General features: G+C 45.9%; 1 protein-coding gene across 2 annotated transcripts in view; it reads left to right on the top strand.

Moving 5' to 3' along the window:
- Nucleotides 1-26,741, top strand: part of SPTB (spectrin beta, erythrocytic) — a 345,456-nt gene that overhangs the window by 181,421 nt on the left and 137,294 nt on the right. For both annotated transcript variants that reach the window (XM_033951147.1, XM_033951148.1), the window contains exons 18-22: nt 10,111-10,201; nt 10,307-10,453; nt 11,965-12,228; nt 15,506-15,721; nt 24,290-24,379. In XM_033951147.1, the coding sequence (XP_033807038.1) occupies nt 10,111-10,201; nt 10,307-10,453; nt 11,965-12,228; nt 15,506-15,721; nt 24,290-24,379 (808 nt within the window). The remainder of the gene's footprint in view (nt 1-10,110; nt 10,202-10,306; nt 10,454-11,964; nt 12,229-15,505; nt 15,722-24,289; nt 24,380-26,741) is intronic.

Raw genomic sequence — 26,741 nt, 5'->3', positions numbered from 1 at the left:
CATTTTGATACTGAGAACATGGCAAAGTTGCAGAGGAAACATGAGTTGCCATTCCAACCATATCCAATCCGGGATATTTTCAATGGGCTCTGGGAGGACCCAATATATACCTTGGTGCATAATATAGGCTTGATGATACCTATAAAAATTGGGAAAATTTACCCCTCCCTCCTTAATTGGCTTTTGTAAAGACACTAAAGCAATGCTAGCAATTTTACGCAGCCAAATAAATTTGGTTAGAATACTATTTAATTTTTGTAAAAAGACCCGTGGAAAAAAACTGGAATCATACCTATTTGGTAGCAAACCAGCACTCATGCTTTTTCAACTTTTCTTCTTCTTTTCTTTTCTTTTTTTCTTGTATTCTTAATAAAACGTTAACAAAAAAAAAAAAAAATATATATATATATATAGTGACAGGGAAGCTCCTGTCCCAGGTAAAAAGACTGCGGTTCCAGTCAGAAATACAGCCCTTAACCCTTTCAGGACCATAAGGATCGTAGGCCAATTTTTGTGGTTTTGACGACATTTTTATGGTAAAAAGGGCTTGCAGATGCCAAAAAATTGATTTTTTTTGTGAAATATCATTATTTTTATTTAAAAAATCACACTTCTGGCTTATGGACAGTGTGGCAAGTGAATCTTCTCGTCAATCTGGCAATGACGCTAATGAATGAATGTCGGAACCAGTTTGTTTACATAAAGGCAGTATCATATGGAATCCGTACATATCAAATTTAGAACTGTAGACTATCCCAATCAAAATTTATAGGATTTTAAAGTTATGGGACAAATATGTCCCTTGGTCCTGAAAGGGTTAAGGCTGTAGGCTCTAAAATAAAGCCTGTTTACCCTGGGAAAAGCAGTAGGGTAGAACAGCCAAATAGCATGGAGGAAAAGCAGGGGTGGAGCCAGCCAGGAATTTAGGAAGGGAGGGCACAGAAATCACAATCCAGTCCCAATTACTCCTTTCCCAAGGTTATGGAGAAACAGGAGATCAGTACAGAAGGGGGTGGAGGTGGTCACCGAGCCCTGCAGCCATGCAAACCTCAAATAGGCAGAAGGCAGAGTAATCGAGGAGAAGGAGGAGGCTCAGCTGTTCCTGATTGTAGGAGCCCAGCAGCACACCAAGATAGCAGCTATCTCCCTTCTCCCATGGGCCAGCCAAGAAAGTTTGCAGGACACCAGCCCACCCGGGGAGAGAGATTAACTCTAGGGAAGTACAAAAACTTTCCTAGTACGTTTTGGGGTGAGGAGCTGGGGGTGGTTCCTGAAGGGGGAAATGATTTGAAAAGGCTGGCATTCAGAGAGGGGGATGGGAGGAACAGACAGAAGTGGAGGACTTCGTGGAGAGCCCTAGTTCCCTGGAGCCAGCATGGGAAATGCTCAGTGAGGGAGACACTGAAGACTGTGGGGAGAAGACATGGACATTGAGACCTGAGCAGGAGGAAAGCTCCCTGCAAAAGGCATGGCAGCAGTGCCCAATTAAGAAAGAAAAAAAGTATTTCCTAGAACCTCATTTCTCCCAGTAGCCCTTTGAAATAAAGTTCAGGATGGTAGGGGCATAATCGGGTGGGCTTAAAGACATTAGCAAAAAGGGAGGCTTGCCCCACACAGTCTGTGTCCAGCTTGTGATCGTCCTTCAAAGGGGAGGAACAGAGTGAGAGAGAGAAAATAATAAAAGCCAAAACGTTTTTTTTTTCCTACTGCAAGTATAGTGGAAAGCTTGCTGGCACCTGTAGTGTCCAGCTGTGAGGTAACAAAGCAACTCTGGCTAGGAGAGGCCCTTAGTCCTGAGAGGGGCCAATTCAGAGGCAGTGAAGAAACTGCAGCAGCATTTGTGGATTGTTTTTTTTTATGACTCCAGTGCATGGACAAAGCTTGTCCGGTCTTGGGCGGAGGCACATCAAGCGTGCCCTGGTCTTGTGAAAAATGTACTGCAAAATTAATGACTAAGCCTATGAGAAAAGTGTTCAGTTTAGTGAAGTTCTTTTTTTGCACTTTAATAAACCCGGTGAAGTTTTGTGAAAAGTCCAGTGTCTGGGTTTTCCTCTGACCAACCATACAAAAGGCGTTCCTAAAATCTTACCTGTGTTCTGAGCCAGGGTTTCCCACCTACTCGGAATCTGGCCCGGCCACAATATATATATATATATATATAAATATATATATATATATATATAATTACTTTCCTTTATCTTTCGAAAATGTGTCTTAGGCTCTTTTTAACTTTGGATGACTTGCGATATAGACGCAAACGGAATTAGACGTCCCTTTTGATTATGCCCCTCCACTTCTTTAACAGACCTGCATAAGTAGTACATACAGTGCATTGGCCCAGACCACTGCGTTGAGTCTTGCACACGTTGTTCGACGCTTCAGAAGCTTTCTATTAAAAGCCACCTTAAAAGCAAAGATTACTTTTTGGTACCATGGAGGGATCACAGGTATCACCGACATCATCCAAGCCATCGATGTCAAAAGGTACCCGCTTCCATGACAGTGTCGCAGGCCATAACTCCATCAGGTAAGCCAGCTAAGAAGCCACCTGCTTCCCAGATGGTGTCTCTGGACACTAAGACATCGAGTCTAGTCGTGCCAGCCAAACAGAAACCATTGATTCAACTCGCTTCAACTTTGAGGGGTGCATCCTCATCCATGTCATCCTCTCCAGAGCGAGTTGCAGCACCGTTGATACCTGCACCTAAGCCACAGGTATCAGTGCAAGCTTTCAAAGAGAAGCTCGATGCTCTCTTTCAATTGGAGTTTGGGGATATGTTCCAACTAGTTACCCCCAAGTTGGCTCCTTCGGTACCGGTCCAGCCTGAGCGTCGCAAAATGCAAGATGCAGGTACCACCACTGCTTCATCAGTACCACATCATTCTCGGCACCGATCATCATCATCGAGTCATGCATCCAGGCATCGCTCTTCAAGATACCATTTTCTGAGGCGACAGCATAAGAAGCACCATTCTTCTGGACATCAATACAATCATTCATGTCATTCTTCTCCATGACTACATTCCAGTAAATCTGGCAAGCATTCTTCCAAGTCAAGGCATATCTCTCCCAAGCGATCAGACAAGTGCAAGCAATCTACATTGCCTACTGCATCGGATTGGTACTGAGCCAATCGCCAGTACCACTTTCCTTCAATTCCTATGGATTCAGATCTTTGTCTTGAGTCCACCCATGATATCTCCCCTTCTACTACAGAAGCTTAAGATTCTCCTACTGAGCATTCTCCTTGCACCACTTCTCACAGGGAGCCATCTTCTTTCGAGCTGGTCTCATTTACTCGCTTTATCAGGCAAATGAGTATAGACATGGCTGTTAAGTTGGAAGTAGATTCCAAATATTCGTAGGAATTTATAGAGACTATGGACTACAAACATCCTCCTAAGGAGCTTCTTAAACTTCCTTTACATGGAATTCTCCATAAGAATTGGGAGTCTCCTTTTTCCGTTCCGGCTGCTCCTAGGAAGCTGGATTCTCAATACAAAATCATCCCCATTCCTGGGTTTGTTGTTCAAATCTTTCTTGATTTTCTAAAGTTAACAAAAATGCAGTATAGTATCTATACAAATACAGTAGAAACTTGGTTTACGAGCATAATTCATTCCAGAAGCATACTCGTAAACTAAATTGCTTGTATATCAAAGTGAGTTTCCCCATAGGAAGTAAGGGAAACTCGCTTGATACGTTTCACCTCCTCCTCCTCCCCCAGAGGCTACTGGCGCTGCTCCATCACCCCCCCCCCCCCCCGCTCAAACTGGCATCACACCCCCTGCCCGCGAACACCCCCCCCCCCCCCCGAGAACTGCATCGCACCCCGGTGCTGGAAGCAGCATCCGCCCGCCCAACCTCCCAAACAAGCTCCTTACCCCATCTGCTGCGTGCTGTGCCAGTTAAAGAAAGATCCTGTCTCTTGCCTTTGCTGGGCCTTGAGCATCTGCGCATGCTCAAGGCCTTCTGGGTCTCGTTCTCTCCGAGTGTGAGCAGTGGAATCCTTTACATCTTTCTTGGTGGGGGAGAGTCCAAACTATTAAAATAATGATATTGCCTGTGGTTTGTTATCAAATGAGTATGATTCCAGTTTTTTTTCAAGGATCCTTTTATAAAAAGCTAAATGGTATTCTTACAAAATTTGTTTGGCTGGATAAAATGCCTAGAATTGCTTTAGTATCTTTACAAAAGCCAATTGCAGAGGGTGGGGTAAATTTTCAAACTTTTATAGGTATCATCAAGCCTATATTCTACGCCAGAGTATGTATTGGATCCTCCCAGAACTCACGGAAAATACCCTGGATTGGTTGTATTTGGAATGGCGACTCTTGTTTCCTCTAAATTTATCTCATGTTCTCAGTATCAAGATGCCTAGAAAATATAAAGAGAACAGAATAATGATGGATACATGGAAAACACTGCGATATGTCAGTAATTTAACACCTAACCCAATAAATAAATCAACAAATCAATCTTTATGGATAAACTCCAAGATTCAAATTGGTGGATTTAAAATCGTATGGAAGCATTGGATTATTGCAGGTATACGGACTTTAGATGATGTTATTTCAAATGGTAAACTGCTTGATTTTTCACAGTTACAACATAAATATGGTCTTAATAAATCACAAAGTTTTAAATGTTTGCAACTGAAGCAGGCTATTCAGGAGGGGTTCCCTAAATGGAAAAATCTCAATAATCAGTATAGTCTGGAGTTCTTATGCTTTCAGACGGATTTTTTTGGGACACCAAGCCACACAGTGGTATAAATTGATATCTGGATTTATGAATAATAAACCAAAAAATGGTCTTAGAGACATTTGGAGCATTGAGATTAAGCATCAAATTTCTGCATCTCAATGGCCACAAATTTGGTCTTGGAGAATGAGATGTACAGTGTCCACATCTATGAGACAAACTTGGTTCTTTTTGTTACATAAAGCATTTTGGACCCCAGTTCGATTACAAAAGTTAGATAGCTCTAAGTCTAATCTGGAAGTAGGGACCCTAGATCATTTAATATTTTATTGTCCCTGTATCATGCCTTTTGGAAATCAATATTAACTAATTACATAATTAATCACCCCATAAATAAATACATGGATTCATATTAAGCATAAATAAATTAATTACTGACTTAGAAAATGCAAAAATAACTCTTATAACCTCAGTTCAAGAAAATATAATCTTAACCCCTAAAAGATATAATAGTTCCCTTCTAAGTTAAAATAAAACAATTGTTAACGACTACAAATATATAATAATCCCTCTGAAAGCCCTTGCTCATACAGTCATAGATTAAATAAGAAATGTAATAACTTAAAATCCCCCCAAAATAATCATCTTGAAGTGAATAATAAATTAGAAAATAAGATATTTTACTAGATTTTCACAACCCTCACTATAACCCACAGCCATATAACAAATCTAAAAAAATTTTTCAACCACAGAATTTCTAATTTAAATTGAAACAGACCCATCCTCAGGCACTCTAAAGTACAAGAAATTAACATATCAGAGAACTGCCAAGGACAGGATAGTAGATTCTACTGCAATTCAGTCCCTATATGATATCAGCACTTAGCATCGGCATCATTTTGTTTTAAATTTCCAATGACTCATATTTGTATGTGACCTTTAAAGCAGTGTTTTTCAACCTTTTTACACATATGGACCAGCAGAAATAAAAGAATTATTCTGTGGACTGGCATCGGTCGTGGACCGGCAGTTGAAGAACACGGGGCTAAGTTGTGGGCCAGACCCCGCCCATCTCTACCCAATCTCCACCCTAGACCCCGCCCCCATAATAGTACTAATTGCACCTTGCACATCCCGTGCCTCATCTGGAAGCCTTCCCTCTGATGTTGCAACATCAGAGAGAAGGATTCTGGTTCAGGCGCAGGATGCCTGTAGGAGCCACTGCCCTTGGCTTTGTGCACTGAATCAATTAGGAAGAGGGAGCTGGCTCGAATATAACGCCGCATCGATCGCACCGTGGACCGGCGGTTGTTTTGGGCCTGATGCACGTGCTGGCCCTGTGGACTGGCAAGAAATTTCTGTGGACCGGCACTGGTCCATGGATCGGTGGTTGAAGAACACTGCTTTATAGAATCTTGAGATAACGGCAGTTACTCCATGACTTGTGTTTGTTGATCTATAAATTTCTTAAGAGATTCAGCAGAGTCAAAATTAAAAGTTTTATTGTTAAAAGTAACCCGCATCACTGCAGGGTAAAATAGCCCATATCTGGCTCCTAGATGTTTTAAATCTGGTCTTAGAGCCAACAGCTGTTTCCTGAGATCCACTGTGCGCTTTGCAAAGTCCGGTACTAAGGATATTTTATTTTCCTGCCATGTTAGCATTTTCTTCTCCTTAGTAGCACCTAATATTTCCACCGCCTGATTATATCATAATATTTTGAATATTAAAGGACGTGGACCCTTGAATTTAGCATTCATTCCCATCGGTATTCTGTGTGCCCGCTCCACTTCAAAGGGAGCCACACAGTTCAATTTCAGCAATTTGGGGATAAAAACCCTCCACAAATTGACCCCTCGACCCCCTTCTGTAACCCAGGACCCGGACATTGCTTCTCCTGGAGTGGTCGCTTAAATGCTCCAATTCCTTATTCAGTTGCAGTAACCTTTTGTGATCGTTAGTACTACTATTCACTTTTCCTTCCAAGACTGCCACTTTCTGTTCCACAGAGTCCATCCTAGACATACAAACAGCAAGTTGCTGTGAGATATTAGCAACCTCTTCTTTCACCGTTGTTACCTTGCTATTGGTATCTGCTGTCATAGCTTTCATAGCACTTAGCTCAGCTATCACTGTCTCTAAAATCTCCGACGAGGGAACCCTTGATGGTGTGGGAAGATCATGTTTCACTGGTTTTCTCTTCCCGGATCCTTCACAAGCATTGTAAATCTTTGTTTGACGAGTGCCAGCCATTTGAGAGGTGAAATTTTTTTAAAAAAATCTTATTTTACTCAAACAAGCAGGGAAGAGAGGAGCTTTGTGATCAGGCTTCCGACCTCATGCGCATCCAAGCCATGCCCCCCCCCCCCATTCCTGGTTTTGATAAACCTCAGCTTTCAGTTCAATCTCTCGTGGTTTATAGAATTGAGGCCAAAGTGAATCTACAGAATGGCGCTTGGGTGGAATTCTCTTGTGTGCATATGCTAGTATTGTAAGCATTTATGTAAGCCGTGCATAAACTGTGTATAATTGTTAGTGCTTTTATTACAAAATTACCTTCCCTGGGAGGGGAATTATCTATAGTTCACCGAAAGTTGGGCACCAATATGAAGTGCGCTGAGCGTAAATCCTATATCAGCAATTGTTGCGCAGTTACCATTATAGAATAGTAGCACAAGTCTTAGCGCCTGACTTTAGGCATGGGCACTTGGAATAGCTGGTGTAAATGCTCATACCTATCTGTAAGTAGTTAACTGTGTTGCAGAAGTATTCTATAAAATGGTGTGTTAGTGCCAGGCACATTCCTGACCCACTCATGCCTTTCCCAGGTCCACGCCCTCGTTTACTATGGAAATTGTGTGCGCCTTCTGTAGGATGCCAACTAAAAACAGTTACATGCTAATTAGTGCGAGGAATAAGCTATGGCACAGGAATGAATCTTGCCTTGATGAACAAAATTAATCACATAGCTCAAAAACTGACAAAAGCGGACTGAGTTTCTGAAAAGTGCTCCAGTTAACATCTAATTATTCAATTAAGTTACGTACATAAATGGAATTCTAAAACTTGGGCGAGCAACTTTGCGCACTGAGCATCAAGTTGGGTGCACAAGTGTGTAGAATGATGAAAATTAGGTCTGCATAACTGATGCAAAGAGGTAGACGAACTTGCATTCGACTACGTATGGATCCTAGTTTGGGGGCTATTATAGCTTTATATTATGTTCTGTGCTAAAGTACTTCCTTTGATTTTTCAGTACAATTTTATTATACAGTATTTAGTAAACACTTAGGCAGGCATCACTATACATTTTTTGAAAACAATGGTAATATACTATGTTTAACTGGGTGTGTTTTCATTGTGTTGAATTCATTGTGATCTGCCATGAACTCATAAGGGCTTTGGTAGAATACAAATAGTAATGTAATGTAATGAAATGTCAGAGCAAACTCATCTCAATAGCACTCTATTAGAGACTATGGAGCTCATAATCGAAAGAGAAAAATATCCAAAAAACGGCCTAAGTCGGCACTTGGACGAACATTTCTCAAAAACGTCTAAGCGCTGATAATAAAACCGGGTTATGAACATATTTCTAAATGACCTAGGCCTTCATAGTGCCGCTCAACGTCCAAAGCTAAATGGGGCATTTCGGGAGGCGTGTCGAGGGCGGGAATTGGGTGGGACGTGGGCCGGCTTAGACTTAGTCGTACAGCATATATAACCGAAAGTTTAACAACAGAGCCTAGACGGAACTTAGACATGTGTAAAACATGGTCTAAGTCACAAAAACCCACCTAAACTCACCAGATAAGCACTGAAAACACATAACACAGACCCCTACATACTACCCCAGTGATCATCAACCCCCCCCACGCCCCCATAAAACTTTTATTCACAATTTTAAATTTCAGCCTCCAGACCATCATCACCTAGCCGCCTGGCATAGGAAAGCCTAGTCGTCCAGCCCAGAGGCAGCTTAAGTCGTCTTGGGGGGTGGGTTAGGGACCCATAGAGAGGAAGACTCATGCCCATAAGCCCCTGTAATCACTGCATTGATACTAAAACATGTGCACTGCCCTATACACCCCCAAAACCCTTTTTTACTCGCATATAAGTGGCTCCTGCATCCATAAGGGCTATTGGGGTGGTAGATAAGTGGGTCTAGGGGATTCTGGAGGTGGTTTGGGGGGCTCACCATCACCTATAAGGGAGCTGTAGTGAGGAGAAGCCATGGCACCCTTTTTGTGAAGTTCACAGCAGTGCCCTGTAAGGTACCCCACTATTTAGGTGGCATGTCTGGGTGTGCAGTCCATCACTTTGCAGACCGCTCCCACGTCCAACAGGGTTTGTTCTAGGCATTTTGGATTTGGACGGAAGGTTGGACGGAAATGTGGTATAAAGATAGACGATTTAGTGGCTTGGACAATCAGATCGGCAGGATGTATAATTAGACGATTTTCGAAAGTAAAAAAAAGTTGGACGTATCTTCCAAAAATGTGTCTTAGGCTCTTTTTAACTTTGTACGACTTGCGAGATGGACGTAAACTGACTTAGACGTACGTCCCTTTCGATTATGCCCTTCCATGGATCTCAAGTGCTGGGTAGAAAATCACACCCAAGCTAAGTATCTTACACAAATACCATGACCCTGATAAAGGCTCATATACTTTCATGCTAGATGGGTAAAGCCCTTAGGCATTTATTTATTTATTTATATTTGAGAAATACAAGATACAAGATAAAAAAATAAGTAATAAAAATAGAAATTAAGTAGCTCTTAACAAGAGACCCTTTGGACCGATGATAGCTCGCATTTAGGCTAGCAAGCCTAGATAAGTTCAAGTGGATACTAGCTGTGAGCACTTGAGATCCATAGTCTCTAATAGAGTGCTATTGAGATTAGTTTGCTCTGGCATTAGCCTATGTCCAGGTAACTTTGGTGTGTTACACATAAGTAAGGTAGGGTTTAAATGTAATGAAATATAACAGGATTCTTAAAACCTAGTGTTAAAATAACCAGGGATTTTTTTTAGGGGTACACAGAGGTACTGAGTACCAGCACTTTTTTATTGCTCGGTAAAAATGACCCATAATCCCCAAGTTTTAATAAAAGAGCTCAGATTCTGCAAAGTTAAGGCTACCTTTTCATGGATTCTGTGGCTAGTTGCAGGGGGTCTGGCTACTGTGGGGTGATTACCAGCTCCTGAAGAATGGCCTGGTAATTGAGTTCCAACACCTTTTCTGCTACAAAAAATGTACTGAGTATGACCACCATGACTTTACTGACAATGCTGTCTTTTAATTATTATGTTACTGCTAGTTATTGTAAGTAATTGAGGGTAACATCATGAAATTTTTGTAAGAATTGCTCGCTTTACTATGACAGTGTTTTGTCTGTCTAGATATAAAACGAATGCTGGAAAATCAAAAGAGGTTTCGATATTGCTCAAGGACAACCGAGATCTGCAGAACTTCTTGCAAAACTGCCACGAGGTAAAATATGCTGTCGGAAAGTGTGCAGCAGAGTATGAGGTGATGCTTTGTAGACCATTCACAAAGCAATTACTAAATGTTCTTTAAATACTTTTTAATTTACAGCTCACATTCTGGATCAATGAAAAAATGTTGACAGCTCAGGATATGACCTATGATGGAGCTCGTAACCTCCACAGTAAATGGCTGAAACACCAGGCTTTTATGGCAGAACTTACATCAAACAAGGGGTGGCTGGACAGTGTTGACAAGGTAAGTCATTACAGGGATTAGTCTTAGTGGTACACATGTCATTATTTATAGACATAGGGCTTGATTCTATAAATGGTGCCTAATGGCGCCTAAGTCCTAGGCGCTGGTCAGCATAGTTGTCAATCAACCACTAGGCATTGTTTATAGAATCATGCAACTCTGGCCTAATATATTGGTTCCTACCACGAGGACACCTAGTGGTGCCTAAGTCCGCTGAAGCACCACTGGTGCTTCAACGGACTTAGGCACCACTAGGTGTCCTCTTGGTAGGAACCAATATATTAGGCCAGAGTTTTCCTGGCCTAATTTACCATCACCTAACACAAATGCCTAATGATGCCTAAGTCATACCACGCCTATTCTCCATCCCTAACCATGCCCACTTTTCAGGTAGATGTCGTAAGGTGCCAGTAGGTGCCTTGACTTAAGTACTGGTAGGTGCCATGACCAATTCTGTGCACAACTTAAATTAATCTTTTACATTTTTTAAATTGTTTTTTAATGGTGTGGTCAATTACCATGTCAATTAAATCAATTATAAAAACTAAGTTGCACACAGAATTCAGTTAGGCATCGCTAGGAGCCTAAGTATAATGGCAATATAATGCATGCCAGTGTAGGGTTACCAGATTTTCCTAAAGGAAAATCCGGACCCATGGCCACACCCCTAGGCCCATGCAGTTCCACCCCAGCCCTGCCTCTAGAGGGCATCTGTGCATGCGTGAATATGACACAATGACCTCATGCGTGCGTATACATCAGCGCATGCACAGATGCCCCTTCCCAATGCGATTTTGATGGGAAACTTTTCAAAACCTGGACAAAGTGCCAGGTTTTGAAAAGCCGTCTGGACCCCCGGAGATGCCCTTGAAAAGGAGGACATGTCAGGGGAAATCTGGACGTCTTGTAACCCTATGCAGTGTAAAGTAGATGACAACAGATGAGTAAGATTGACAATAACGGGCTAAAGGAAGAGGAGTTGTAGTATGAAATTTCTAGTCTTTTCTTCAAAGTTACATACATATGAATATGAAAACCATTTTCATGAGCACACTTGTCTGTCCCTAAAGAATCTTACCTGAATTTTGATAAGGAAAAGCTACTTTTAGATATTTTATTTATTTATTCAAATTTCTAAACCGTTCTCCCAGAGGAGCTCAGAACGGTTTACATGCATTTATTCAGGTACTCAAGCAGTTTTCCCTCTTTGTTCCGGCGGGCTCACAATCTATCTAATGTACCTGGGGCAATGGGGGGATTGAGTGACTTGCCCAGGGTCACAAGGAGCAGCTTGGGTTTGAACCCACAACCTCAGGGTGCTGAGGTCGGAGCTTTAACCACTGCGCCACACTCTTCCAATCCCTTGAATACAAGGCCAATTGTTCACATAAGGCATAGGTCCTGTTTACTCTCAATGACACAGTATTTCCAATTATTTCAAATCATTATTTTTTGTAGTGTGCTGTGGATCACGTGGAAGCCACTGAACTTTGTTTTTGTCTTATTACAAGGAAGGAAAACAGTTAGCACAGCAAAAACCAAAGTTTAAAGCAACTGTTATGGAGCGGCTCTCTAACCTCCACCAACTCTGGAATGAATTGGAGTCCACAACTAACGATAAAGCCCAGCAGTTATTTGATGCTAACCGGTCAGAGTTGTATTCACAAAGCTACTCCGATCTTCACAAGTGGATACATGAACTAGAGCTACAATTGTCATCTGATGACTATGGGAAAGATTTGACAAGTGTCAATCTGCTTCTAAATGAGCATAAGGTAAGAAAAATAGATTTTAAAAATCCCTGTAAGATATAAGGATCATAACAGGGCCATATTGTATATATGCTGCAAATTGTAAGAACTTACTCTGCATAGTTTCAGAAATGAGGAGCTGAGTTTGATTCTCACTGTGGCTCCTTGTGACCTTCCATTTCCCTAAGAACAAATACTTACATTGTGAATCCACTAGGGACAGATATTCAGACTAGAGAATGACACGGTGGCGGTTTACCCGCGGCCACCGGGTTTAGCCGCGGGTAACCCGCCAAAACGGGGAACGAAAACTAGCAGTCGCTGCGGCGACGGGGACAAGGCCATTCACCGCCCCGTGGAGCAGTGAATGGTCTTGTCCCCGCAGTGAGGCATGAAGGATCGCGCGGTCCCCGCAGCACACACCCGCCTGCCCAATCGATCCTAGTGATTAGCCAGCTCTCTCCCTTCTCCTCACCTTAGTTTGTAGGTTTTCTTTTTTGGCGACCCGCACGCTATCAAAGAGCCGCGCACCCGCTGCTGCTCAGTTTCGATCTTCTGCTCTGACGTAACCGGAAACAGGAAGTTGCAGCAGAGCAGAAGTTTGAACACTGAGCGCGTGCGTGGCTCTTTGGGAAAGCGTGCAGGTCGCCGAAAAAGAAAACCTACAAACTAAGGTGAGGAGAAGGGAGAGAGCTGGCTAAACACTAGGATCGATTAGGCAGGCGGGTGGGGGCTGCGGGGACCGTGCGATCACCCGTGTTCCCGGCTCAAACTGGAAGGAGGGAGTGAAAGGGAAAAGGATTCTGGGCCAAGGGGATGAAGATGGAAAGAAAAACCCACAGCAGGAAAGAAAGGGAAGGACAGGCAGGTAAGCCAGATGCTAGAAGCAGGGGGGGGAGGAAGAAAGAGGGAAAAAAGCTAGATGGGGTTGAAAAGAAGAGACACACTGGTATGGAAGAGGAAGATAGGGGAAATCTGGACACAGGAAGGTAACAGAAAGAGGGGAAATTATGTGCATGGGGCATAGGGACAGAGACATAAAGGGGACATGCCATGGGGATGGTATATAGACACAGGGGGGGGGGCAATGGCAGATACATAGGGGAGATATTAGAAATGGGGAAAATAGGAGCACAGAAGCGAGATGGTTTGTGGGGATGGGACAGGGACCGAGCTCGCAGGCTCCAGTGGCTTGCACAAATTACATTGTAAGGTGCCATGAAAATAAGAGGGAGGAAGGTAGATAGATAAGCCACACAAGAGGAGCTGAAGGGTGGTAGAAAGGAACAGATGGTAAAGGAGGGAGGGAAGGGTGGTGGTGGAAAGGAATAGGACAGACATTGAAGGAGGGGGGATAGGAACAGTCCCTGAAGGGAAATGTGGAAGACAGAATGGGAAGAAGACAGATGCCAGACTATGGGGGAGCGGAGGGAAGAAGATGGGTGCTAGACCAATTGGGGGGGGGGGGTGAAGGGAGAGGCACAGTAACAGCAAATGGAAGATGCAGAGAGAAGACACACAGTGGATGGAAGGAATTGAATGAGAAGATGTGGAAAGCAGAAACCAGACAACAAAGGTAGAAAAAAAATTCTATTTATTTATTTTTTGCTTTAGAATAAAGTAGTATATTAGTTGTGTTGATAAAAATTTATAAACAAAGTCCTGCCAGCTGAACATCTCTTTCTCTAGTTCAGCAGCAGGAACTTTGATTTATAAGAAAGGATTAAGCTAAATATTACAGTACTAAGGCTTATATGTATGCAGCGGGGACGGTGACGGGGCGGTGAATGGGATGGCAGTGGCGGTGACGGTGACGGGGCGGTGAAGGGAACGGCGGTGACGGGGTGGTGCAGAGGATGGTGGGCCGGGGACGGGGCGGTGACGGGGACAGATTTTTTCCCCGTGTCATTCTCTAATTCAGACCATGAGAGGCAGCCCAGCTAAGTCCCACGATCAGCAGTAAGCCCAGATATTTGATGCCCGGATATTCAATGCTTTCCGGTGAGCAGCATTGAATATCTTCAGGAGCAGGAACTCATTAATCTTTTAGAGTACAATAGCAGATTGAAGTCCAAAATTTGGCAAATATATAACCTGCCAAAAACTGAGTGGAGAGTTTATATCTTAATTTCTCCCTCCACTATGCAGCTAAGAATGTCAAGAGCAATCAGTCTCTTGTCATTCTTAGTTGTGTAGTGGAGGGAGAAATTAAAATGTAAACTTTCCACTTGGTTTTTGGCAGGTTATATATTTGCCGAATTTTGGACTTCAATCTGCCATTGTATTCTAAAGCAGTGGTTCCCAACCCTGTCCTGGAGGACCACCAGGCTAATCGGGTTTTCAGGCTAGCCCTAATGAATATGCATGAAGCAGATTTGCATGCCTCTCACTTTCATTATGTGCAAATCTCTCTCATGCATATTCATTAGGGCTAGCCTGAAAACCCGATTGGCCTGGTGGTCTCCCAGGACATGGTTGGGAACCACTGCTCTAAAGGATTAATGAGTTCCTTCTCCTGAAGAAGACGGCAAAATGTAGCTCTGTCGGGCAGTGAATAACCTCTTTTGGGCTCAGATAAGTTGGATTTTGAACTTGTATTGTTCCTTTGACTTTTGACTGGAGCAGTGAAAGGAAATGTAAATGACAGCATTTACCAAATGAGGGGAGTGTATTGAAAGAAATTTCACTTCTGAAAAATTTTCACTTCAATAATTTTTCTTTATTATTTCCTTCACTATATATGAGTATTATTATTATTATTTTGCACACAAAGACATTGTGATGATATTAATCTGATTTGGGCTTTTTTGCCTCAGATTATTTTTTGTTACTATAGATAAACAGAAGTACTGTATATTTCATGCACTACTTAAAAAATGTTCATAAATAGTATGATATTGCATTTAGGTTATAGTTTTTTTTAAACAAAATATGAGTTGTCTGCCTGTGGGTATACTGCTGGGGTTTGATCTTTTGCAGTTCCCCAGTACTGAAGTCTTTCTCTTCAATACTCTCCTCATTTTGGTTTAAGTAGAGAGGGTTTATTGCCTTTCTTCCTTTATTGCCAAAATTTCTTTGGTATTCTTTGTACTGTTTTATATGCTCATTCCAAAATACTAAAACTGTTCTACATCACATAGTATCTATTCTAAGTCCTAAGATTTCTTTTCATGGCCCTAAGGTGCAGGTTCTAGTTCCCAAGCTGTTCTAGGTTTTAAGGTATTATTTTAAAGAAAACTGTGGCAGCTATATTTCTTTCAGTCTTGCCCAATAATATTTAGAGTGATCAATGTATTTGCAGAGAATGGAGGATCAAGTGAATGTACGGAAGAGAGAAGTGGAAGAGCTGTTGTCTCAAGCTCCTCCTCTCACACAAGAAGGTGCAGACGTAGTTGATAGCAAGGAACCAAATATTGAAAGATTTTTACATGTTCAGGAGTCTTTAAGAGACAGAAGGAAAAAACTGCTGTCAACCAAAGCTATGTACCAGTTCTTCAGAGATTTGGAAGATGAAACTGTGAGCAATTTTTTTAAACATATGTTATTTATTGCAAACTTGGGAAGGGCGGGGATAGGAAAAAAGTTAATTTTGGAATGTAGCTGGGAAAGCTAGAGAAAAATAATGTGTTGTTGCAAAGAATCCTATTGGTCAAGTAAGGGGTGAGGTGGGTAGCCAATTAAAGTCTATCAGTATATTTCCATTTACAACTGACTTTATATCCTAGTTTCTTCCTTGTTTCAATTCATTTTTATTTGAGAAAGTTCAAGGCAGACTATGGGTTCCTTTTATGAAGCCACGTTAGCGGTTTAACGCGCATAATAACGCATGCTAATTTGCCGGCCATACTAGCCACAACCGCCTCCTCTTGAGCAGGTGGTAGTTTATTGGCTAGTGCGGGAGTAAACGCGCACTAAAAAGGTGCGTGCGATAAAGCCGCTAACACGGCTTCGTAAAAGGAGTCCTATATCTTGTCTCTCAGATATGATAGAGCTGTACAATGATCATTTAAGAAATCTTTAGTATGATAAATTTACATGATAAATATTCTTAGCAAATCATGATGTATTTATGGCATCATTATTTACAATTGGTTAACATAGGTTTTTCTTTTTTCACTAGAACATAAGCACGTCATAAAATTATGAGGCAAATGAAATGTTATCCCAGGACAAGCAGGCAGCATATTCTTGACTGATGGGTGACGGCACCGACGGAGCCCTAGTACGGACAATTTTAGAGTGATTGCACTCTAAGAACTTGGAAAGTTCTAGCAGGCCACACCGCGCACGCGCGAGTGCCTTCCCGCCCGACAGAGGTGCGCGGTCCCCAGTTTCTTAGTTTCCGCGGAGCTAAGAAGACGCATTTTCAACGGCTGTTGAAATCTTTTTCTCTTTTCACCTTCCCGCTCGCGTAAACCATTTTGGAAATTGATATTTCCCCTTTTTTATTTTTTTTATTTTCTTCTTAAAAAAAAAAAAAAAAAAGAATTTTCTTTTTTTCTTCTTTTTTCGGGTTCGCCCCGGCGGGGCCTGCTGCCACCATCGAGGCCTCGGCCTTCGATTTGGCAGAAGCCGTCTTTACGTTCATGCCCCCCCAACCCGGATTTAAGAAGTGCCAGCGGTGCACGAGGCCCATTTCTCTCACTGACCCGCACAACTGGTGTTTACAGTGCCTGGGTCCTGACCATCGAGCGTCCACCTGCACCCGCTGTGCCACTCTCAAAAAGAGAACCTTAAAAAACTGACAGATCCAGCAGTGGTTATTATTTGGTACCGATATGTCGGATTCGGTGGCACCGGCTCCGACTTCGGCACCGACCCAGTTGGCACCTACCTCATCGACACCGCGCGACACCGCGCCGGCGTCGCATTCCTCAGGTAAGCCGGCTAAGAAGCCTTCCCCGCTGGAGCGTCCTCCGGTCTCAGTAGCAGCGAGCCCAGTCCTGCCGACCTCGAGGCGCCCGCAGAAGCGCTCCGCTCCGATTGAGGTGAGCCCCTCGACCTCGGGTTCCTCTTCGGAGTGTAGAGCGGCACCGAAGGTACCGCAGAAGAAAAAAGCGGTACCGGTGCCTTCCCTGGACGAGCGAATTGCCGCCGTCCTGCAGGCTTAGTTCAAGGAGCAGTTACAGCAGCTCCTTCCTGCTCTTTTGCAACCGAGCCTTCCAGTCCCGGTCCGGTCTGAGCCACCGGTACCGGCGGTGGAACAGCCTCTTTTATCGGCATCCACTCTGTCGGTACCGGTGCATTCGGCTTCATCAGTATCCATGCCGATCTTAGCGCTGGAGCCCAGGTCCTTACACCAGGCTGTCCAAACTTCAGCATCGACACAGCCTATCACATCTCCCGGTACCATTTCCCAGAGGTCTGGTAAGTCGATTCGCAAAACTCGACACCTAGAACCCTCCACACCGGAGTCCCGGGACCCTGATCTGTGGGAGGAGGAGCCTCTTCTCTCTGAGGGTGAGTGTTCATTGGGGGACGAGGATCCTTCTCTTTTAGATCCATCCTCTAAGCCTGATGCAACCTCTTTCACTGCTTTTCTTAAAGAGATGTGTGAATCCCTCTCTATTCCCTTGGAGGCTGAATCCAAAATATCCAAAGCATTTCTCGATGCACTGGATTTTGACAAGCCTCCAATGGAATTTCTAAAATTGCCTCTCCATGATATACTACGAGAGACTTTCTACAAAAATCTAGAGACACCTTTGACCGTCCCAGGAGCTCCCCGCAAACTGGACTCCTTATATAAGGTCATACCTATTCCAGGCTTTGACAAACCACAACTCCCTCATGAATCTCTTTTGGTGGAATCCACTTTAAAGAAATCCACGGGAGCTAGTGTGTACGCCTCTGTCCCTCCTGGCAGAGAAGGTAAGGTCATGGATGAGTTTGGCAAAAGGTTATATCAGAATGCGATGCTGGCTAATAGATCAGGGAATTATGCTTTCCATTTTTCATTCTACCTTAAGCATCTCATTCAGAATTTGTCCACTTTTGAAAAGTACCTCCCTGACCGAAAAAGATCTCCCTTTCGCCAAACTTCTTCATCGCTCTTACAACTTCGTAAGTTCATGGCCAGGTCGATCTATGACACCTTTGAGCTGACCTCTCGGGCCACAGCTATGTCAGTGGCCATGCGTCGACTGGCTTGGCTCAGAATTTCAGAACTTGATGTCAATCATCAAGATCGACTGGCTAATGCACCTTGCCTGGGGGATGAGCTGTTTGGAGAATCCATGGACTCCACTACCCAAAAGCTCTCAGCTCATGAGACTAGGTGGGATACTCTCCTCAAAACAAAAAAGAAGACCCCACCCACCAGGCCCTTTCGCCAGCAATCGGCCTACCAACGTCGATTTGTGGCTCGTCCTCTGCCACCGGCCCCTCAACAACCCAGGCGTCAGAGGCAACAACAGAGGCAAAACACCAGACCAGCTCAGCAGCAACAACAAGTGAAGCCTCCTCCTCCACAGAAATCCTCACAACCCTTTTGTCTTGATTCTCCAGGACATAGCCAGTATCCCACCATCTACCCATCTTCTGCCACCCATAGGAGGACGCCTTACTCATTTCATAAGCCGTTGGGAAACCATCACCTCGGATCAGTGGGTCCTCAACATCATCCGCCACGGCTACTCTCTCAACTTTCAGACTCTTCCTGCCCAAGGTCTGCCAAAAGAGTCTGCTTTGAACACTCCTCAATCTTCCCTTCTTCTTCAAGAGGTTCAATCTCTCCTCCTTCTGAACGCCATAGAGGAGGTTCCTCTAGATCAGCAGGGACAGGGATTCTACTCTCGTTATTTTCTAGTCCCCTAAAAAAAACAGGAGATCTCAGACCCATCCTAGATCTTCGCGATCTCAACAAATGCTTGGTCAAAGAGAAATTCAGAATGCTTTCTTTGGCCACTCTTTACCCTCTTCTAAACCAGGGCGACTGGCTATGCTCCCTCGATCTCAAAGAGGCATATACTCACATACCGGTCAATCTGGCCTCCAGACAGTACCTCCGCTTCATGATCCATCATTGTCATTACCAATACAAGGTGCTGCCCTTCGGTCTTGCCTCCTCTCCAAGAGTATTCACCAAATGTCTGATTGTGGTGGCTGCCCTTCTACGTTCTCACCTTCAAGTCTTTCCTTACCTGGACGATTGGTTAATCAAGGCCACTTCATCTCAGACAGTTCTTCTGGCCACCAACCAAACCATTCTGTTTCTACGACTTCTGGGGTTCGAGATCAATCTACCCAAATCTCATCTCATCCCCACTCAGAGACTTCAGTTCATTGGAGTGGTGCTAGACACAATCCTCATGAGAGCGTTCCTGCCATCCAACCGTCTTCAAACCCTTCAGTCTCTGTGTCAACAGGTACTTCCTCAACGTTCCATCTCGGCCAAGCAAATGATGATACTCTTGGGTCACATGGCCTCCACAGTTCATATCACCATTCGCACGTCTTCACCTGCGCACTCCTCAATGGACCCTAGCTTCTCAGTGGTCTCAAGCGACGGATCCCTGCTCACGACACATATCTGTGACATCGTCTCTTCATCAGTCTCTACAATGGTGGATGATATCCTCAAATCTCTCCAGAGGTCTTCTGTTCCATCTACCTTTTCATCAACTGATCATCACCACCGACGCCTCCCCTTACGCCTGGGGAGCTCATTTGAATGAGTTCCAAACTCAAGGTCTTTGGACGGCCCAGGAAATGAAACATCACATCAATTTCCTGGAACTCAGAGCGATATTTTATGCCCTCAAGGCCTTCCAACATCTTCTCTTTCCTCAAGTCCTCCTGTTGTGCACAGACAATCAAGTTGCAATGTATTACATCAACAAGCAGGGTGGGACAGGCTCTCGCTTCTTGTGCCAGGAAGCCCAGAAGATTTGGGATTGGGCCACAGATCACCAACTCTTCCTGAAGGCGATCTACATTCAGGGAGAACAGAATTCCTTGGCGGACAAACTCAGCAGAATTCTCCAGCCTCACGAGTGGACTCTCAATCCTTTAACTCTACAATCTATCTTTGCTCAGTGGGGCACTCCTCAGATAGACCTCTTTGCAGCTCCTCACAATCACCAGCTGCCCCTCTTCTGCTCCAGACTCTACTCTCCTCACCGTCTGACAGCAGATGCATTTCTCCTGGATTGGTCCAATCTGTTCCTGTATGCTTTCCCTCCGCTACCTCTCATGTTACGAACCTTGTTCAAGCTCAAGAGGGAACAGGCCAACATGATTCTCATCGCTCCACGATGGCCCAGACAACATTGGTTCTCCCTTCTACTTCAACTCAGTTCCAGGGAGCCTATTCTTCTTCCATTTTTTCCTTCTCTGCTTACACAGCATCAGGAGACCCTTCTGCATCCCAACCTACAGTCTCTGCACCTGACAGCTTGGCATCTCTCGGGCTGACTCCGAATGATACTTTGTTGTCTCAGCCCGTTCGTTCTATTCTGGATGCCTCCAGGAAACCTGCAACTCTGGAATGTTATCATCAGAAGTGGACAAGATTTTCTTCCTGGTATCTTCTTCATCATCATAATCCTACGTCCCTTGCAGTGGAGACTTTGTTGGATTACCTTCTTTCTTTGTCTGACTCTGGTCTCAAGTCTACTTCCATCAGAGTCCACCTCAGTGCTATTGCTGCTTTTCATGAGCCAGTTCATGGGAAACTCCTTTCAGCTCATCCCTTGGTTTCCAGGTTCATGCGGGGTCTTTTCAATGTGAAACTACCTCTTAAAGCACCCTCTGTAGTCTGGGATCTCAATGTGGTTCTCTCCGCCTTAATGAAGCCTCCGTTTGAACCTTTGGCTACGACTCCTTTCAAGTTTCTCACGTGGAAGGTGGTCTTCCTTATTGCTCTAACCTCTGCCAGGAGGGTCAGTGAGCTACGTGCACTAGTTGTGGATCCACCTTTTACAGTTTTTCATCATGACAAGGTGGTTCTGCGTACACATCCAAAGTTTCTCCCTAAGGTTGTCTCTGAATTCCATCTCAACCAATCCATTGTTCTGCCTGTCTTCTTTCCGAAACCTCACTCTCATTCTGGAGAACAGGCTCTACATACTTTGGACTGTAAGAGGGCTCTAGCTTACTATTTAGAGTGTACTAAGCCCCACAGATCAGCTCCCCAACTCTTTCTGTCCTTTGATCCGAATAAATTGGGACGTCCTGTTTCTAAACGTACGTTGTCTAATTGGCTTGCAGTGTGCATTTCATTCTGTTATGCTCAGACCGGACTGACACTGGAAGGTTCTGTCACGGCCCATAGAGTTAGAGCTATGTCAGCATCTGTAGCTTTCCTCCGTTCCACGTCTATTGAGGAAATCTGCAAGGCTGCTACTTGGTCCTCAGTTCATACTTTTACATCTATTGTCTGGATGCATTCTCCAGAAGGGATGGACACTTCGGCCAATCTGTTTTGCAAAATTTGTTTTCCTAATGGCCAACCTTCCCTCCATCCCTCTTTTTGTTAGCTTGGAGGTCACCCATCAGTCAAGAATATGCTGCCTGCTTGTCCTGGGATAAAGCACAGTTACTTACCATTACAGGTGTTATCCAGGGACAGCAGGCAGATATTCTTGCGTCCCACCCACCTCCCCGGGTTGGCTTCTTAGCTGGCTTATCCTAACTGGGGACCGCGCGCCTCCGTCGGGCGGGAAGGCACTCGCGCGTGCGCGGTGCGGCCTGCTAGAACTTTCCAAGTTCTTAGAGTGCAATCACTCTAAAATTGTCCGTACCGGGGCTCCGTCGGTGCCGTCACCCATCAGTCAAGAATATCTGCCTGCTGTCCCTGGATAACACCTGTTACGGTAAGTAACTGTGCTTTATCAAGCAAAAACGTTTCTTAAAATGTTTCCTGAAAACAGTGGTCACTTGCTGGTCTAACTAAACTTATCTGTAAAATCTATATCAGCAGTGATTTCAAATGCTGCCCCTTGAGTGGTCAATATGTGCAAATCACCGATATCATTGACCAATTTGAAGATCTGGTATTAAGTCAGGTGGACACTTTGCAGACCCATGGAATGCAAAGATATTGTGAATATGTACTTTAAACTGTCAGTGTAAATAATTACATTCAACAAACTTTTACATTCAAATTGATTTTAAGTATAGGATTATAATTAATATATGGTGCTGAAAAAATTGACACTGAATAGAATTCTATAAAGAACACTCTAGGATAGAGTGTCTAGAATCAATAATTATAAAACCCTAAGCGTGCATGCGCACTCCAATCTCTGTGATCTCTGCCTCCGTGGTCCATCGCTCTGTGGCACAGTAGGCAGAGACATGGTAGTAGCGGCACGGATGGCAGTTTTCAGTGCTTTCCTATACTTCCTACAGCTGAGCTAGTGGTGGTTTCTGTGCGCCGGTTGCCCTTTGCACTCTAAACAAAAAAAAGGTATGTGGGAGAAAGGCCATGATAAAAAGACAGGTAGGGGGCACAGAGATAGACAGACAGACAGACAGAAATAAAGACACACACACAGAAAGACAGGTAAGTGGTAGAAGGGGCACAATAAAAAGACAGGCAGGGGGCAGGGAGAGAGATAGCAGACAGATTGCGGCCAAGGAGAGAGAGACAGAAAAAAAGACAGACAGACAGATAGCGGCCAAGGAGAGAGACAGAAACAAAGAAAGACAGACAGACACATCTATTCTAGCACCCGTTAGTAATATAGAATAGTCTAGAATTTGCTCACAGACTTGGGCATACGTATTTACACTAACTGAAACCTGGTGTAAATCCTTGTGTGCGAGTTGGGCGCAGATCTCACAAATTCTGTAACACTGTGTGCATTTTAGGGGACGGCCCTTGTCTCTCTCATCATTATGCCCCTTTTCAGATCCATGTGGAAACACTTAGGTGCTGTTCTATAACAGGGCATGTAAATGTAGTTCCATTCAGATCTGCAGTTTTTGAGTCATGTCAGCACTTTTCTTCTGTTATAACACTTTTCTGCACCAAAATGTGGGACAGAAACAAGCTTATAATGATAGGTGCTATATGAGGGGCTGTTAAAAAGTTCTCAGCCCAACAACAAAGTTGGGGGCAGTCTCCTTCAAGGGCTAAACATCAGTGGCCTAGTAAGGGAGGGGCAGGGGGGCAGACTTTCTCCGGGTGCCATCTTGGTGGAGGCATTGGCCCTTCTCTGCCCCATGCCATGCTCGTGCCCTCCCATCCCCGCACACCCGTACTTCTTTAAAGTCTTTGCCAGTGCGTGCAACTACTCCAGCCTGCTCCTCACTGCAGCCTGACTCCCTCTAAAATCACTTCCGGTTCGCAAGGCCAGGAAGTGATGTCAGAGGGAAATCCAATGCTAGCAAGAGCAGCAGGCTGGAGAAGCAGCTCGTGCTGGTGAAGATTTAAAGAGGTACGGGGTGGGAAGGGAGGGCACGAGTGTGGCATGGGGGCACGGAGCACCACCGCCCCAGGTGCCTCCTACCTTCACTACGCCACTGCTATACACTTAGTCCAGCAATTTTCTACTTTTTCATTCTGTATTTTTTCAACAGAACAAAAAACGTAGAAAATCAGTAGGATAAGTGTATAGCCCTCGATGGAGACTGCCCCAACTTTGTTGGTTGGGCTGAAGAACTTTTCAGCGGCCCATTGAATATATAATTCCCTACATAATGTTTTTAATGCTGATATTTATCATTTTCATTTACTCATGAGATGTTTAAAGTACCTTTATTATGTGAAGATGGCAAAGAATATTTATCATATTTACTGCATGATTTTTTTTATAGCTCCTATTTACAGGCCAAATTTAATTATTGAATACCAAATCATTTAATTGTTATAGAAAAAAAAGAGTCTTGTTATTTTGAAATATGGGGCTCCTTTTTCTAAGGTGCGCTAGCGTTTTTAGCGCATGCACAAAATTACCACACGATATGCTTCTAGAATAACACCAGCTCAATGCTGGCATTAAGGTCTAGCGCGTGCGGCAATTTAACGCGTGCTATTCCACGTGTTAAGGCCCTAACGCACCTTAGTAAAAGGAGCCCATGGTGTATGTGTGCAGCAAATGGCTCTATTTGTTTTAACAGTTTTTTGTTTCATGTTCAGCTTTGGGTGCAGGAAAGACTACCTCTTGCTGAATTGACAGACAATGGAAACGATCTTCAAACTGTACAGTTACTTATGAAAAAGAATCAGGTAAGTCGATATTAATCTGATTTGGGCTTTTTTGCCTCAGATTTTTTTTTTTTACTACTATAGATAAACAGAAGTACTGTATATTTCATGCACTACTTAAAAAATGTTCATAAATGGTATGATATTACCGTATTTTCACGCAAATAACACGCACCCGTATAAAACGCGCACACGTGTATAGCGCGCAGAAACCACTATGATAAGCACAAAAACTTTGGTATAACGCGCTCACGATTATACCGCGCATGCTGCCCGACTCTCCGTTCACCCCCCTGACTTCCGTGCACTGCCCCGCCTCTCCGTGCGCTGTCCCGACTCTCCGTTCACCCCCCCTGACTTCCGTGCACTGCCCCGCCTCTCCGTGCGCTGTCCCGACTATCCGTTCACCCCCCCTGACTTCCGTGCACTGCCCCGCCTCTCCGTGCGCTGTCCCGACTCTCCGTTCACCCCCCCTGACTTCCGTGCACTGCCCCGCCTCTCCGTGCGCTGTCCCGACTCTCCGTTCACCCCCCCTGACTTCCGTGCACTGCCCCGCCTCTCCGTGCGCTGTCCCGACTCTCCGTTCACCCCCCCTGACTTCCGTGCACTGCCCCGCCTCTCCGTGCGCTGTCCCGACTCTCCGTTCACCCCCCCCTGACTTCCGTGCACTGCCCCGCCTCTCCGTGCGCTGTCCCGACTCTCCGTTCACCCCCCCTGACTTCCGTGCACTGCCCCGCCTCTCCGTGCGCTGTCCCGACTCTCCGTTCACCCCCCCCTGACTTCCGTGCACTGCCCCGCCTCTCCGTGCGCTGTCCCGACTCTCCGTTCACCCCCCCCTGACTTCCGTGCACTGCCCCGCCTCTCCGTGCGCTGTCCCGACTCTCCGTTCACCCCCCCCTGACTTCCGTGCACTGCCCCGCCTCTCCGTGCGCTGTCCCGACTCTCCGTTCACCCCCCCTGACTTCCATGCACTGCCCTGACTTTCCGTGCGCTGTCCCGACTCTCCGTTCACCCCCCTGACTTCCGTGCACTGCCCCGCCTCTCCGTGCGCTGTCCCGACTCTCCGTTCACCCCCCCCGACGTCCGATTCATCCCCCCCCCCGGCAGGACCATTCGCACCCCCACCCCGAAGGACCGCCGACTCCCCGACAATATCGGGCCAGGAGGGAGCCCAAACCCTCCTGGCCACGGCGACCCCCTACCCCCACCCCGCACTACATTACGGGCAGGAGGGATCCCAGGCCCTCCTGCCCTCGACGCAAACCCCCCTCCCCCCCAACGACCGCCCCCCCCCAAGAACCTCCGACCGCCCCCCCAGCCGACCCGCGACCCCCCTGGCGACCCCCACGACCCCCCCACCCCCCTTCCCCGTACCTTTGGTAGTTGGGCCAGAAGGGAGCCCATACCCTCCTGGCCACGGCGACCCCCTAACCCCACCCCGCACTACATTACGGGCAGGAGGGATCCCAGGCCCTCCTGCCCTCGACTCAAACCCCCCCCCCCCCCCACGACCGCCCCCCCCCCAGACCCTCCGACCGCCCCCCCAGCCGACCCGCGACCCCTCTGGCGACCCCCACGACCCCCCCACCCCCCTTCCCCGTACCTTTGGTAGTTGGCCGGACAGACGGGAGCCAAACCCGCCTGTCCGGCAGGCAGCCAACGAAGGAATGAGGCCGGATTGGCCCATCCGTCCTAAAGCTCCGCCTACTGGTGGGGCCTAAGGCGCGTGGGCCAATCAGAATAGGCCCTGGAGCCTTAGGTCCCACCTGGGGGCGCGGCCTGAGGCACATGGGCCCAACCCGACCATGTGCCTCAGGCCGCGCCCCCAGGTGGGACCTAAGGCTCCAGGGCCTATTCTGATTGGCCCACGCGCCTTAGGCCCCACCAGTAGGCGGAGCTTTAGGACGGATGGGTCAATCCGGCCTCATTCCTTCGTTGGCTGCCTGCCGGACAGGCGGGTTTGGCTCCCGTCTGTCCGGCCAACTTCCAAAGGTACGGGGAAGGGGGGTGGGGGGGTCGTGGGGGTCGGCCAGGGGGGTCGCGGGTCGGCTGGGGGGGCGGTCGGAGGTTCTTGGGGGGGGGACGGTCGTTGGGGGGGAGGGGGGTTTGCGTCGAGGGCAGGAGGGCCTGGGATCCCTCCTGCCCGTAATGTAGTGCGGGGTGGGGTTAGGGGGTCGCCGTGGCCAGGAGGGTTTGGGCTCCCTTCTGGCCCGATATTGTCGGGAAGTCGGCGGTCCTTCGGGGTGGGGGTGCGAGTGGTCCTGCCGGGGGGGGGGGGATGTATCGGACGTCGGGGAGTCGGCCGGGCAAGAGGGCTTGGGCTCCCTCTTGCTCCGATCGCGGGTGCGGGTGGGAGCGCGTGCGAGTGGTCGTTCGGGGTGGG

The sequence above is a fragment of the Geotrypetes seraphini genome, chromosome 7, assembly GCF_902459505.1.
Source record: "Geotrypetes seraphini chromosome 7, aGeoSer1.1, whole genome shotgun sequence".
Taxonomy (NCBI): Eukaryota; Metazoa; Chordata; class Amphibia; order Gymnophiona; family Dermophiidae; genus Geotrypetes; species Geotrypetes seraphini.
Note: the sequence above shows the minus strand (reverse complement) of the source record. Positions and strands in the feature narration are given on the sequence as shown.